This window comes from Argopecten irradians, chromosome 9 (genome assembly GCF_041381155.1).
Source record: "Argopecten irradians isolate NY chromosome 9, Ai_NY, whole genome shotgun sequence".
In the NCBI taxonomy this organism is placed as follows: Eukaryota; Metazoa; Mollusca; class Bivalvia; order Pectinida; family Pectinidae; genus Argopecten; species Argopecten irradians.
In genome coordinates this window covers 10399882-10414637 of record NC_091142.1, presented here as the reverse complement: position 1 = coordinate 10414637, position 14756 = coordinate 10399882, and the positions used below count along the sequence as shown (strand labels likewise).

Genomic DNA, 14756 nt, shown 5'->3' with positions numbered 1-14756 from the left:
AACAGATTACCCTTACTGTGTCTGGGTGGTGCATGGTCATCCTATAACATATGTACTAGCAGCACGCGATGATGTTTATCAACAGGGTGGGGTGGGGTGAGGGTGGGGGTGGGGGTGTTAGTAACGTATAGGACCAATTTCAAAACTAACAGAACAATTTCAAACAAGAATTTTTGGTCATTAACTAAAAGAAAAGTTTGATGGATTATCAGTAAAGCTCTACCATGTATGGTTTACGGACTCAATCGATTACCGTGCATGATGAGGGAAATTGGAGTTCCCGAAGAAAATTCGCCAACCAATAGTCAGTGCTTGGCAGCTGCATATGCCCCACGTAGATATATGGTTAGTGCGCAAGCAGTTCTTATTTGTTATATTTGATTAATTTACCGTGGTAATGTCCTTTTTACAGCCAGCTTCACATAAAGACATGTCAGGTTATGAAGTGAGGAAGCAACTGCAATTGCACGACATGGGAGTGAATTCGAAATCACGATCACGAAGAGGGTATGACTGAACATCTTAAACATTCAGCCATTACCCCATCATACCCCACCAAATATTGCTTACTTCCGTGATTACAAGTGTTCTATTTTCGGTACCCTATTGTTATTATTTACCTTTTGTTTTCTGTGTATCATCGATATTCTATTTTGATCTAATCCCCCGGGTACGATTGTTTACCCGTATCCGCCCACCCACACTAACCTTATTTTACGTTAATGAAATACAGCATTATGTTCGTCTGTGGAGTTCAAGTTCAAGGTTAACTCTATCTCGAGACTTGTCTCACTAAGATGACAAAATTCGATTAACTATGACGTCACATAAAGAACACTGGAATAGACATCAATCTAATTGTTTATGGGTTATCATTATACCCGTAATATCCACATAGTGATGTGTAATTCTGGTCTCACGCCAGACTTACAAGTGACCGACTTACACAATATTTGTAAGAATGTCCATGTTTGGAGGCAGGGTCAGAGGAAAATCCAATTTAACCCCATTCAAATAGGCAAATAATGTTCCATTAAAAATTGTGTATGTTTTTAATGGAATCGTTTATTTACATAGACTTCGGCAGACCAATGTTCAATTATTCTTATTTGCTTTCTTCAAATAAAAAATAAAGTTTTCATGGAATATAATTAAACATCGTTAATAACATTTAAAAAAAAAACACAAAATTAAAAAAAAAACAAAAAAAGAAAAAAAAACGAACAATGTCAAGGTTAAGGAAAAACGAAAAGCATATTTTCAAATAAATTGATGAATTTAGACAAAAATGTTTGGGAACATTCACGAAGATATATAATAAGACAATCGTCAGTTTCCAGTGACCGCGTGCATGTTGTGTATTGCTAATGCGAAACAATACACGTGCTCTAACAATCACGTTGTCTGCTATGTATACAATAACGGTCGTAAAGGAGCCAATTCATCATGAGTAAACAGTCAATATAAACAAATTAATCATTCATTATAGGTAGTAACCTGTTGTAGTAATTCCCAAAGTAGTAAATATCTATAACAAAATCACTGCGGAGGAATACTGTACTACAAAACATTTCCCTCACAAATCATTCCGCAAAAATAATCCATCAAATCGAATATACATGGTATAGTTTTAACTTGAAAATGACATTAAGGAATGCGTTTTTATGTTATCGTTTGTAAGCGAACCGCACGAAGAAACATTTGGATGCATGTAAACATTGCAGAATGAATAGCAATACGGAATTTTCGACTTGCACATCATACCACAATGGGACAAATAGGGACACAGGGACTAGAAACGATTTCATGTCAGGTTCCTAACACAGGGACTTGGCACCTGTCAGGTCCCTACCTAGCTGTTAATAGAAACACGAAGAACTTAATTATGGGGGAAATACGTCTGTTTACTCTTGTAAAGTGATCCCTAGGTCATACTATAGTATAATTAAAGAAAAATAAACAACAAATGCTTGATAAACAAGAACGTGTTTATCAGTTACTTAGCAGTAAACAGCAATGTAAAAAAGTTACAATGTATAGGAAGATTTTGTTTATCTCTTTAATTCAGATTATTTCAGATTTCAGTAGAAAAAATGCCTGTATAAGACATGTATCCAAATGAAGTTATCTCTTTTTATCATTTAAAATATAAAACACATATGTATTCGTTATTTATCCCGATTTATTTTTGATATTTTGATAATAATTCTAAAGATAAATATATTGACTTATGACACATTATTTTTAGATGAACATGTATGAGTTATTTTACAAATTTGATTTAATTAAAAAGAAAATGTTAAAATGGTTTCTCTCTTTAAACTACAGAGATTATGTATTGAAATACAGATGAGTAAAATTGCTGGTATTAAGCAACCTTTTAATCAAATACAGAAGTATTAATTAAACGAGTAAAACACAACCACCCTGCTACATACCACTGTTGATAAAAGACGCGATATGAAAATATTTAATTCAGATATGTTTGAGACTCAAATGACCAAGCGGATCGATAGCTATACAAAATACGTGTAGTATTGTCTGTACTAGCTGTAATATTGCTTTTAAACACTTCAGATATCATCTTTAGCCAAAAATCTTAGTCGGTCCGGTAGAAACCCATAGCAAACAACTTCTATACTCTTTATGTACGCAATGACTCTCATCAAATTAAGCACTTGTTTGATTGGCTTAGATTGTTTAAGATTCTATGTTTGAGGTGGTGCATAAATACAGAAGTGGAGGAAAACCAGAGTTTTAGAGAGAAAACATCGACCTACGGCTAATTTATAGCAACTATCCGAGTAATTTACAAATTGTTCCCACAGGTATTAGGGCTAGCCGAGTAGAAAAAATATCAGATGCCGTATAATCTCTGTGTCTCGCGATCATTGGTAGAACTAACGAGATTTCCGAAGTTTCACATTCCTGATTTCTCGTCGATTATCGTGTCATTTTCTGTCGGCGTCAAATGAATTACTTGTAAAACCTTGCTATCGGTCCTATATGTCCTTTGATCTTCACATTTATCTAACTATTGTCCGATAAGATTCGCCTCAATAGCTGCCGTCAGTATCTAAGAAGTAACAGGTGATGAAAGCGATCGTCTCCGAAATTAACACCTGTATAAACTATTTACCACGATCACGTGGTACGTTGGGTACCCTTCATCTAGAAGGGACGTGCCGTAGGTGGTTAGGTTGTTCCAGACACAGTACCACTAGCCTTAGGCCTTCACCTTCGGGAACCTGTTTAGGTAAGATACCGAGCGTAGGTAGACGGTTTTCTCTCGGACTTCCTTTGCTTCCTAAACATGGAACATCCTCAAAAGTTTCTATTTTTTTCTCAAGTTTTAAGATTTGTAAGACGACAAAAAATAATTTGTTCTTCGCCTAGATGACCGATGTCCGATTCCGAAATGTTATATTGGTCATCTCTTTGACAATGTACACGTGATATCTAACTGTATATTACATGTACGAATCGCACCCATACACGGACCAAGTATTACGCCCTGGACAGTCCGAGTTTACGAGGTAAGTTAGACACCGAATTGCACCCATACACTGACCAAGCATTACGCACTGGACAGTCCGAGTTTACGAGGTAAGTTAAACAACTAAAGACAAATTTGACCGCTGGACTTACCCTCTCTGTATTTTTTAGTAAGATACTCTCCACGTTTCCAATCAGAAGCATGTTCAGCTATGTACAAGTGTAAGGCGCATCACCAGACAACTCAGTCTTATACAGAGCAGATATTCCACAAAGTGCCAAGTAACGGGAAGATTAATATCACCCGAACGGTAAAAATGTCGTTACTATGTTGGAGATGTTGAACACAGATTACGATATACCGCAGTGTTAGTCACGCACGCGGACTCTCCGACCTCCGAATTCCACCTAAAGACCCCTGAAATACCTAGCTGGACATATAGAGGGAGAAAACTGCTTACAGGGAGCTTGTTTGAATGTAGGTAACAATTGGAACTCGACAATAGGATCCCCGCTGACCTGTCTGTTTGATCATTTAGGGACTGGTTGTGGAAAAGACTTTTTTGACCTCCCCTTGCAGTCTGTTCCGGACAACGATTATAATACCTCTAATTAACACTACTCCCACCCATACCTACGCGCGCGTGGAAATCCCGTGGGTACTGGACAATGACACCTGTTCACGTGTACTAAGTACTAGCTGATATTTTTTTTATCGTAACATAAACATGTCTGACGAGTTTCAGCAGGGAGTCGATGTTTCGTCGTCTTTAATGAATGGACAACGAGGACACACGTACCAATGTACGATTTGTTTTACGACAAATAATAACTGCTAAATGAAACAGAAAGTGTAAGATGTTTTATCACGTGATCCAATGTCCCTCTATACATGTATTGTAATGTACGCCGTATATAGCTTTAGCAAACACAATTCACATCATGACAAACCTTGACAACTCGATGAATTTTTTATTAAACAAAAGACCTTTGGCTTTTAGGTACAAAGCATGTATAATATATCTATTTATAACAATGCCAAAGTCAATAATTTAAATGTTGTCTAACACAGGTTACTTTTATTGCTTAAAGATGCTCCACCGCTGACAAATGGTATTTTTTCACTAATAAAAACAGGAACAGACGATTAAATATTTTTCTTCAGTTACAAAAGTTACTTACTTTACACCATTACCATCATTGAAAAGTTTGAGCTTCTAATTTTACTTCAAGTTAAAAATATGAAAAATAATTAATTGCATCCCGAAAAAATTCCGTGTCACTATATCCTATATGGAAGAAAGTACTGATTGCGCATGCATCAAAGGCGAAATAAAGCATTTTATATTATTTTTTGTGTTAATTAGACATATATATACATGATCAAACACCAATTATTTTTCAACTAATGAATATCATTTATGCTTTGTCGGCGGTGGAGCATCTTTAAGCAAAATAGATAAAATGGAACCGTTATGGTCACAAATGTTTAAGTCTATATTTTGATGTGTGGGACTGACATTTGTATTTCCGAAGAACTACAAGACAAACAAACAACACTTTTATAATTAAGAACCCCCCTCCCAGATATTTGTAAATATAACTCGAAAAATCTGATTTGCACGTTCTCTATGTAAGTATACATTATTTTCATTTTCATCACTTCCGATGGCCCGGATGAAAGCGCGCGATGGGTTTTAGACTGGGAGGAAACAGGAATGCCCTGAGAAAACCCACGTGATCGGGTAGGTGACGACAGATCTTTCACGTCCTTGTCGGGGATCGAACCCCAACCGGCTAGGCCTAGGTGAAAGGCGAATGGCTAAACCATAACACCACCTGATCATTTCACTGTTCCGCCTCTAGGAATTCTGGAAAACATTACACGACATGGCATCCTTCTTAAGAATTTTTCATCGTATCTGACAGTTGGTATGTGACCAACCAATACAACGTTTATGTTTTAACAATTGACAAGTTGGCAAGCTGAGATGATAACTGTGTTGTATTTTGGAACAATAACATTTTCTATCGGGTGATGAATGTTGCTGTACTCGATAACTCAGACAAATCATAAAAAAGGTCGCAGAGTGTACATATATCCGCTCAGACTTGGTGCGAATTCGTCAGAGAATTGTAAATACACCGTAAAATGTTCACAGACAGATGTATAACATCGATGATTAATTTGTTCTAATTGATTCAGTAATTTATCATTATAACCCAGCGATTCTGCTGCTATCAACTGCATAGAAAACGAACAGATTCGATCACCGTTTATGATCTACTTGTGCGAGTAATATTCGAGTTTGTTCTACGATCCTGCCTCATTTACGAGGCTCAAAATAGCCGCAATAACACTGAAGCTGAGGTGTGCGATAAACTAATGTTTTAATGTCGTATCCATTACATTGTTGCATGTTTTTTTCTAACGATTGAGCATGCCAATCATTTTTTGTTATTGTAAATGTGTTTTTTATCTTCAATGTTGTATGAGTATGTAGGTAAACATTTGAACACGGTAGAAGTAATAAAGTAGTTAAGGTTAAATATTTTCACACCATTGCAAAATCATACTAAGTTCATGCCAAAGAGTCCTGATAAAAGTAAGGTCATATGAAAACGAGACTTTGGAAATATTTTGGACATATGGATACAAATTGACAGTTAGAGACTTTGCAAGGGCCTTATCGGCATATTGATGGGTTGCAAGGAGACACCAACAGCCAGGGATATATCATAGACGTTTGGCTCTATAGACATTTTTCTATCTATATAAGTAATACTATGTCACATACATATATAGAGAAAAATGTCTATAGAACCAAACGCCCTGTGGTTATATCATGTCAATTGGTAAGGGAACATCTCAATGAAGCATATTCCCAAAGACATTGAAAAAACACCGAAAGGCACACCCCAAACGGTCACATTATACTGACAACGGAAAAACCAGTCGTCCCATTCCCTTTATGCTGATTGCTAAGCTGAGTAGAAACTACAACTTTTGTAATATGTACGACAAATGAACATGGCAAAACTCTTGCTCACATTGGCGAATATTCTACTCAAGGCTTGTCATGAGAGACATCAGGAAAAAGTTGGTTTAGGTATAACTCTAACGCACTCCTGTAGGGGTGTGTGGCAATGGAAATTAACAGACACATATGGAGACACCAATAGCCAGGTCATACGGGATGGTTGTCAAGGAAACACCAATAGTAGAGATGTTGTCAAGGAAACACAATAGTCATACGAGGATGGTTGTCAAGGAAACACAATATGTCTACGAGATGGTTGTCAAGAAACACCAATAGTCAGGTCAACGAGGATGGTTGTCAAGAAACACAATAGTCGGTCATACGAGGATGGTTGTCAAGGAAACACCAATAGTCAGGGTCATACGAGGATGGTTGTCAAGGAACACCAATAGTCAGGGTCATAGGGTGGTTGTCAAGAAACATGGTAGGGCAGGTAATACAGGGAGGGGTAATGAGGTGGTTGTCAAGGAGACACCAACAGTCAGGGTCATACGAGGATGGTTGTCAAGGAGACACCAATAGTCAGGGTGCATTAAGAGGATGGTTGTAAGGAAACACTAATAGTCAGGTAATTCGAGGATGGTTATCAAGGAGACACCATTAGTCAGAGTCATACGAAGGATGGTTGTCAAAGAAACACTTATATAGCCAGGGTCATATCGACGATGGTTGTCAAGCAGACACTAATATCTTGGGTCTTAGGAAGATGGTTGTCAAGGAAACACAAAAAGGCAATAGTCAGGGTCATATATCGTTGTTTGTCGATGAGACGCCAATAGCCAGGGTGATTATCAGTGGGCCAATAGTCATGGTTATATGGAAACACTAATAGCAAGGGTCATCCGAGGTAGACTAATAAGGAGACACCACTTTCCCTACCGATCTGTCTATATACTACGTCTAATACTGAAATTTACAATATTGTTACAATTCTATAAAATTAGGCATAAATGCCATGTAGGAATCCCTCCAATTATACTGTAATGACGTGCTAATGTACATATAAAATTACACGGCGTGACTTAATCAACCGTTATATAAAACATCCTATAAAACATTTTTGGAGCTCAATATTGATTGTTTGTCATTTGATAAATAAATAAATAGATCACTGGAACCAGACAGAAACTCTATATTCTTTGTGCATTAGTTGTAATAAAAATTAAAACCCTACTGGATTAGTAGTAATAGTAATAAATACCAATACTACCGGAAGCAGCTGTCATCTCAATATACCAATCCTACCGGAAATAGCTGTCATCTCAATATACCAATCCTTCCGGAAGTAGCTGTCATCTCAATAAACCAATTCTACCGGAAGTTGCTGTCATCTCAAAATACGAATCCTTCCGGAAGGAGCTGTCATCTTAATTAACCAATTCTACCGGAAGTAGCTGTCATCCCTATATACCAATCCTACCGGAAGTAGTTGTCATCTCAATATACCAATTCTACCAAAAGTAGCTGTCATCTCAATTAAACAATTCTACCGGAAGTAGCTGTCATCTCAATTTACCAATCCTACCGGAAGTTGCTGTCGTCTCAAAATAGCAATCCTACCGGAAGTTGCTGTCATCTCAATATACCAGTTCCACGGAAAGTAGCTGTCGTTTCAATAAACCAATTCTACCGGAAGTAGTTGTCATCTCAATATACGAATCCTTCCGAAAGGAGCTGTCATCTATATTAACCAATTCTACCGGAAGAAGCTGTAATCTCAATATACAAATTCTACCGGAAGTAGCTGTTACTCAATGTACCAATTCCACCTAAAGTAGCTATCGTTTCAATATACCAATCCTACCGGAATTAGCTGTTGCCTCAATATACCAATCCTAACGGAAGTAGCTGTTGTCTCAATATACCAATCCAAACGGAAGTAGCTGTCATCTCAATATACAAATCATTCCGGAAGTAGTTGTCATCTCCATATACCTATACTTCCGAAAGTAGCTGTCATCTCAATATACCAATCCTTCCGGAAGTAGCTGTCATCTCAATATACCAATCCTTCCGGAAGTAGCTGTCATCTCAATATACCAATCCTTCCGGAAGTAGCTGTCATCTCAATATACCATTCCTATCGGAAGTAGCTGTTATCTCTATATATACAGAAGTAGCTGTTATCTCAATATACCATTCCTAACAGAAGTAGCTGTTATCTCAAACCACCAATTCTACCGGAAGTAGCTGTTATCTCAAACCACCAATTCTACATGAATTAGCTGTTATCTCAATCCAACAAAGCTACTAAAAAGACAACCACATTGTGCTTGGAACGATAACTATACATATAGCTTATACATATCTTAATAATAGTTTAACCAGTTATACCAAATAAAAGTCTAAACTCAATAAAAATGCAAATCCACCCATTCCTCTGTACTATCTGTCAAATATATGAACACAGTATATCGGAAATGGTTGTAACACCACTGGTGGCCAGTTAGAACGAATAAAACGAAAATTCTTTATAGCTACAAAATCGCAGCTAGTAACCATTGTACACATCCAACCGGAAGTATCTCTAAATTAGTTTTTACACATTGTACATGAAGTGAAACTCAGTATACAAATCTTACCGGAAGTAGCTATCATCTAACCACAAGCATCCTACCGAAAATTCATTGTAGCTGCAAAATCAATCAAAAGAACTACCTTCATCCTCCATTTACACATCCTACCGGAAGTAGCTGCAAACTAACACAAGCATTCCACCGGAAATGCTTTGTAACTGCACACATTTAATATATTCTTAGTATTCTCCCGGAAGTAGTTGCAGACTCAGTATACAAATACATTTTGTCCCAGTTAAACATTCTACCGGAACCCTTGTGTTTGATTTACATAGAATTTGGGTGGTCTAAAATTAGACACTTTCATGACCAGAAGTAACCATGGACAGAAACTCCATAATATTCTCCAGAAGTAAATACATTTATTTTAAAACATGTACTCACCGGGAATCCTAGATGATACATGTTGGCTCAGTACAAAAAAGTCTCCACAAACTTCCCTACTGCACGTGCCTACCTCGACCCTAACTGTCCATGCCTTTCTCTGGCCAAAGGGCAAGACGGGGCGACATGCCTGTATTAACAGGCCAGCATGTAACTGTCACATACAACTGATAGTAAACAGAGATATACTGACACAAGCCAAAGATACTCGACTCTGCATATGTAATGTACGTGCATGCGTGTTGATAATGTTATATGAAATTAGTCGTTTGAGCGTTAGCAGGTACATGTATGTATACACCGAGTTGTGGAGTAGCACTGACGGAGGGAAGGCAGGGGGGAGGGGAGAGTGTAGAGGTACAGAGAGAGTCACGAGAGGATAAAGACAGTAAAATGACACAAAGTACTCTACCTCTCTGTCAGTGTACGAGGTGGCAAGCTAGAGACATAGCTGGGTAATCAAAACCAAACAAAGACGTCGCGAGAACGCACTCGTTAATTACAGGTTAGGGTAGAGCAGATTCATTGCTTTGTTTACATCACATAGATAAACTGTTTGTCCGTGGATGTTAATTGTATATACAAGGCACCCTATACATGCCAAGCACAACATCACAGGAGTTAATTACACAATGATATTAATCCCTATCGCATTTAATTTTTCCTCGGATATGTTTTTCGTGACATTGACTTGTAGGTGATTTGGTTGGTTTGATTAGTTTAACGTCCTATTAACAGCCAGGGTCATTTAAGGACGTGCCAGGTTTGTTGGTGGAGGAAAGCCGGAGTACCCGGAGAAAAACCACCGACCAGCGGCAAGTACCTGGCAACTGCCCCACATGGGATTCGAACTCGCGACCCAGAGGTGGAGGGCATGTGGTAATATGTCGGTACATCTTAACCACTCGGCCACCGCGGCCCCACTTGTAGGTGACACAGGATATTGTGAAAATGTAAAAATTTAAAAAAAAAACCGATATTTTGTTCATATGTTGCATTTCATTATTAATTAGCGTACATATATAGAAAATACATGATCAGTGTCTTACAATACAAGGTTTATTTTGGCGCGAGACTTAGGGAAGCCGAGATGACGAGGCTTTGCCGAGTCATCTCGACTTTCCGTGCCTCGCTATGAGCCAAGAAAAAGACGGTGATTGTGACGTCACTTGTGGGTACGTCATTCAACGTAGGGGTTTTAAAGTTCAGGGTATAGAGGGTTCCGTCAGATGAATTTCACGTTATTGTATGGACGGATAAAGCATTTTGTATTGACGGATAAAGCAACAAGTTTTATCCGGCAGTAGATATCGGTCAGTATGTGGGACAGTTGCAGGAATCTCTTAGAAGATTTTTGAAGTTTTAGCCTATTTGACCCTTTTTTTGCCCCGCCCCTCTGTCCCCAGGGGGTCGGCCAGGACCAATGTGGATATGATATTAAAATGCTATCTCAGGCTGATAATTCTAACCAAGTTTGACTCATTTCCTATGAAAATTGAGCAAAAAATGCTCATTAATGTGTTTTTCCTATATAAACTATAGTAAACTTGACCCCCTCCCCAAGGGGAAACAGGGACACCCCAGGGTCATATAATTTACAATTTTTATAAACAAACTTTAAGACCTTTTCATCTATAAAGTGTATTTGATTATACCATTTCCAGAATTTTAAAAGAATATTTATGAAGTTTTAGCCTATTTGACCTTTTTTGGCACCGCCCCTCTGCCCCTAGGGGGTCGGCCTGGACCAATATGGATATCATATTAAAATGCTATCTCAGGCTAATAATTCTAACCAAGTTTGACTCGTTTCCAATGAAAATTGAGCAAAACATGACTCATAAATGTGTTTTCCCTATATAAACTATAGTAAACTTGACCCCCATCACCAGGGGGGGAACGTGAGACCCCAGGGTCATATATATAATTCACAATTTTTGTAAAGGAACTTAAAACCTTTCTATTTATGAAAAGTATTTGATTCTACCATTTCCAGAATTTCAAAGGAAGATTTTTTGAAGTTTTTAGCCTATTTGACCCCTTTTGACCCCGCCCCTAAGGCCCCTGGGGGTCAGTCATAGAAAAATTTGTTAATAGGATTAAATGGCCATCTCTACTGATAATTCTGACAACATTTGACTCATTTCCTATTACAAATGACCAAATAATGTGCAAAAAATGTGTTTTCCCTATATAAAACTATAGTAAACTTAAACCCCTCCCCAGGGGGAAAACTAGAGACCCCAGGGTCATATAATTCACAATTTTTGTAAAGGACTGTAATACCTTTCTATCTATGAAGAGTATTTGATTCTACCACATCTGTGAGTAGAGAAGAAGATTTTGAAATTTTACTCAATTTTACCTTTTGGCCCCTCCCACAGCCCCCTGGGGGTGGGGACCATATAATTCACAATTTTGATTGGCCTTATGCCTTAGAAGGTTTGTGCAAAATTTCATTGAAATTGCTTCAGCAGTTTTAGAGAAGAAGACGAAAATGTAAATTGTTTACGGACATACGACGGACGACGCACGACGCACGACGACGGTCAAAATGCGATTAGATTAGGTCACTTGAGACTTCGTCTCAGGTGACCTAAAAATCTAATGTTTGTAACTTTTGACATCATTCTCGTAGAATTACTCCTGTTAATAGACATAACAAAATAGCTATAGGTTGACCTATAGGGTCAACTCAGTATGACCACTATGGTTAGCCAATCATCGTTGTCGCCTACGAAATCTTCGACGTGGTAATTTGATTCTCTCGGAAGTATGAACGGTTAATAGTGTATCCCGAGATTTTCCGATACTAGGCCAGGGGTCATGCTGAGGAGACCCCGAACGGAGAGTTGATAGATCTTGTATTGGAGCGTATCGCAACTCTAATTTTGATTAAATTGTTTGGATTTTAAAATATTTCTGTAGAGGATCAAGCTTCACATCATCTAATTTATAAATTCACAATTAAAATCAAAACAGATCCGTGTACGAAGTTCGTTCTGCGCATGGGCGTTATGAGAGTATGTTCCGACCACGGGGTCGCTTGCTGACGTTTAAGATACAAATGTGTTTCTACTACGCATGTAACGGAAGTTGAAGCTTTCGTGATGGATACACATGCATTAATCAGTCGTTAATTTATCAAAACTAAAAATGAAATAACAGTAAATGAAAGAAGACGTTACCAGAATTACATCACGTGACATGTCGTCCAATCGCCATTCGGCATCTTCAAAGAACCATATTAACCCGTCAAGTGGTTTAACGAAAAATATATAATGTCTTCCAGTCTCTCATAGCGAGCTGAGCGAGCACGCGCTCTCTAGAACGCGGGGAAATTCGCGGAATGTTGACAAGACCTCCTCTACCTGTTCACGGCATAATATACAGACATAAAACACTGCATGCATGTCGCAGGCATGCTTGTACAGATCACCCGGTCGTGTGGATCAGGTGTTTACATTGATACAAACATAACTGATACAAAACCGTCGGTATGATGTCAGCCATAGTTTCTATATGTTCCTAGTGGGACGATTTGGAGACGTTCCAACACACCAAGTGTCTACAAACAATAACAAACGCTTGCGGTTTGATGCACGTGCCGTGTTAAATCGCTCTGCTATTACGTACAGCATTCAAAATTTCTAAACTGTAAAATGGTCTGGGTTCCATCTTGTTTTATTTACCTCGGTTCGAAGGTCGTCTGCCCGGCAATGGCGCGCCCGCAATGTACATTCGTGACTACAGTAGTAAAACTATGGCCGATCTGTTGCATCATTTGTTACTGGTTGAGATCGTGAGAGATAGGATGCACACACTTCCAGTTTATGTCTCAAATCGAGTTTCTATAATTCTGAGAAAGATATCTAAAATATTTATTATTGAAAAACGATCGTTTTTCTGTAGACAACGAAACCCTTGAGAGAAACGCATATCAAACATGAAACATTTCTTGTCCTCATCAAAAATCATACATGCACATTTTGCAATGAAACTTTCTCTATGTTCCAGATGAACACATGGTGACATATCCGCGATTCTTCTGTGTTTCCATGATGTCGATACAATCAAATTAAATCGAAAGCCCTACCACACGTGCTAAATGCTTGCATACATCAGATACGTTATGAGAGGTTTGCACCAAATTGCTATTGGGTCTTTGCGAGTGTGCAAGGAACGACAACTCCGTAGAAAATATAGGGTGCCCATACATCAGAGTTAACTCCCTTCGTCTCTCTGGTGAATGAATAGTTTTGATGTCTCAGACAGATTATGGAACTTTGCACAATGACCGAAGCCTCATTTCAAAGAAAACAGTCAAATAGACCATCGTCAAATGCTAGTACAATGTCATCCTCGAAACTCCAGAGGTTATTATCACTGTCATGACATAACGTGAGTGACAGTAACCCCTTGAGTATCGAGGATTATTCAGTGTATTACAGTTGATTGTGCATACAGTTCCTGTCATAAATTAATTAGTTCCTGTGATAGGGCAATATGTGATCGCATCTCTATGTAAATTATTAAATCACAAAACATCATATAATATACACAGTCACATGGACACGAAACAATCCCCTGTGACCGACGATAACCAGAGATAATCGAAATCCTCAAGTTTCTATAACCGTAACAAGTCCCTGTGACCGACGATAACGAGAGATACTGTAACAAGCTCCCGTATCGCTTAATTAGAACTTAACTCACCACAGTAGTCACCATAGTAACCAGTCCGACGAAGTTCCTAAGTCCCTGAGTTAGAGGCATCAAGTTCTCGCGTCCCTGTGCTAAAACAGTATGTTGGCTATGTGTTGAGTCACCCTAACGTTAACCAGAGACAGCCGAGGTAATTATAAATGGTAAGTCACAATGTTCGCCAAAATGTCCCAAGATATAGTTGGCAGATGTTCCCTATTACGTGAGCAAAACGTGCACGGTGTATTCGTTCGCACCGGAACTACATTTTATATAACGTCACCCTCTCCCTACTCCTATATATAATGATACTATATACCTGTTGCATCCAATGGTTACATTTTCTTTCGAGTTCAAAATTTCAATTGAATAAAAACTGTCATTTTTACTTTCGCTTTTGGGGTCTAATGGCAGAGCATACAGGTTAAAAGAATTTATAAAGTTTAAGCTACGTGTACATGTATCACTAGTCTTTGAAAATTGTCACTATAATAATGAATATCATTTACATACTAATTATGTGTAAGGTAAATCTCATTAAGGCAAACTTAGATCA

General features: G+C 38.2%; 1 protein-coding gene across 5 annotated transcripts in view; it reads right to left on the bottom strand.

Annotated features, from left to right (window-relative positions):
* Positions 1 to 14756, bottom strand: part of LOC138331406 (potassium voltage-gated channel protein Shaw-like) — a 42370-nt gene that overhangs the window by 20697 nt on the left and 6917 nt on the right. Inside the window, exon 1 of one of the 5 annotated variants that reach the window (XM_069279001.1) lies at positions 14213 to 14337. The exons of 2 other annotated variants lie outside the window; for them this stretch is intronic. In XM_069279001.1, the coding sequence (XP_069135102.1) occupies positions 14213 to 14272 (60 nt within the window). In that variant the 5' untranslated portion in view covers positions 14273 to 14337. Of the gene's footprint in view, positions 1 to 9496; positions 9881 to 12684; positions 12787 to 14212; positions 14338 to 14756 lie in introns of those variants that run through there. 2 more of the 5 variants (XM_069279003.1, XM_069279002.1) reach the window with 2 other exon arrangements.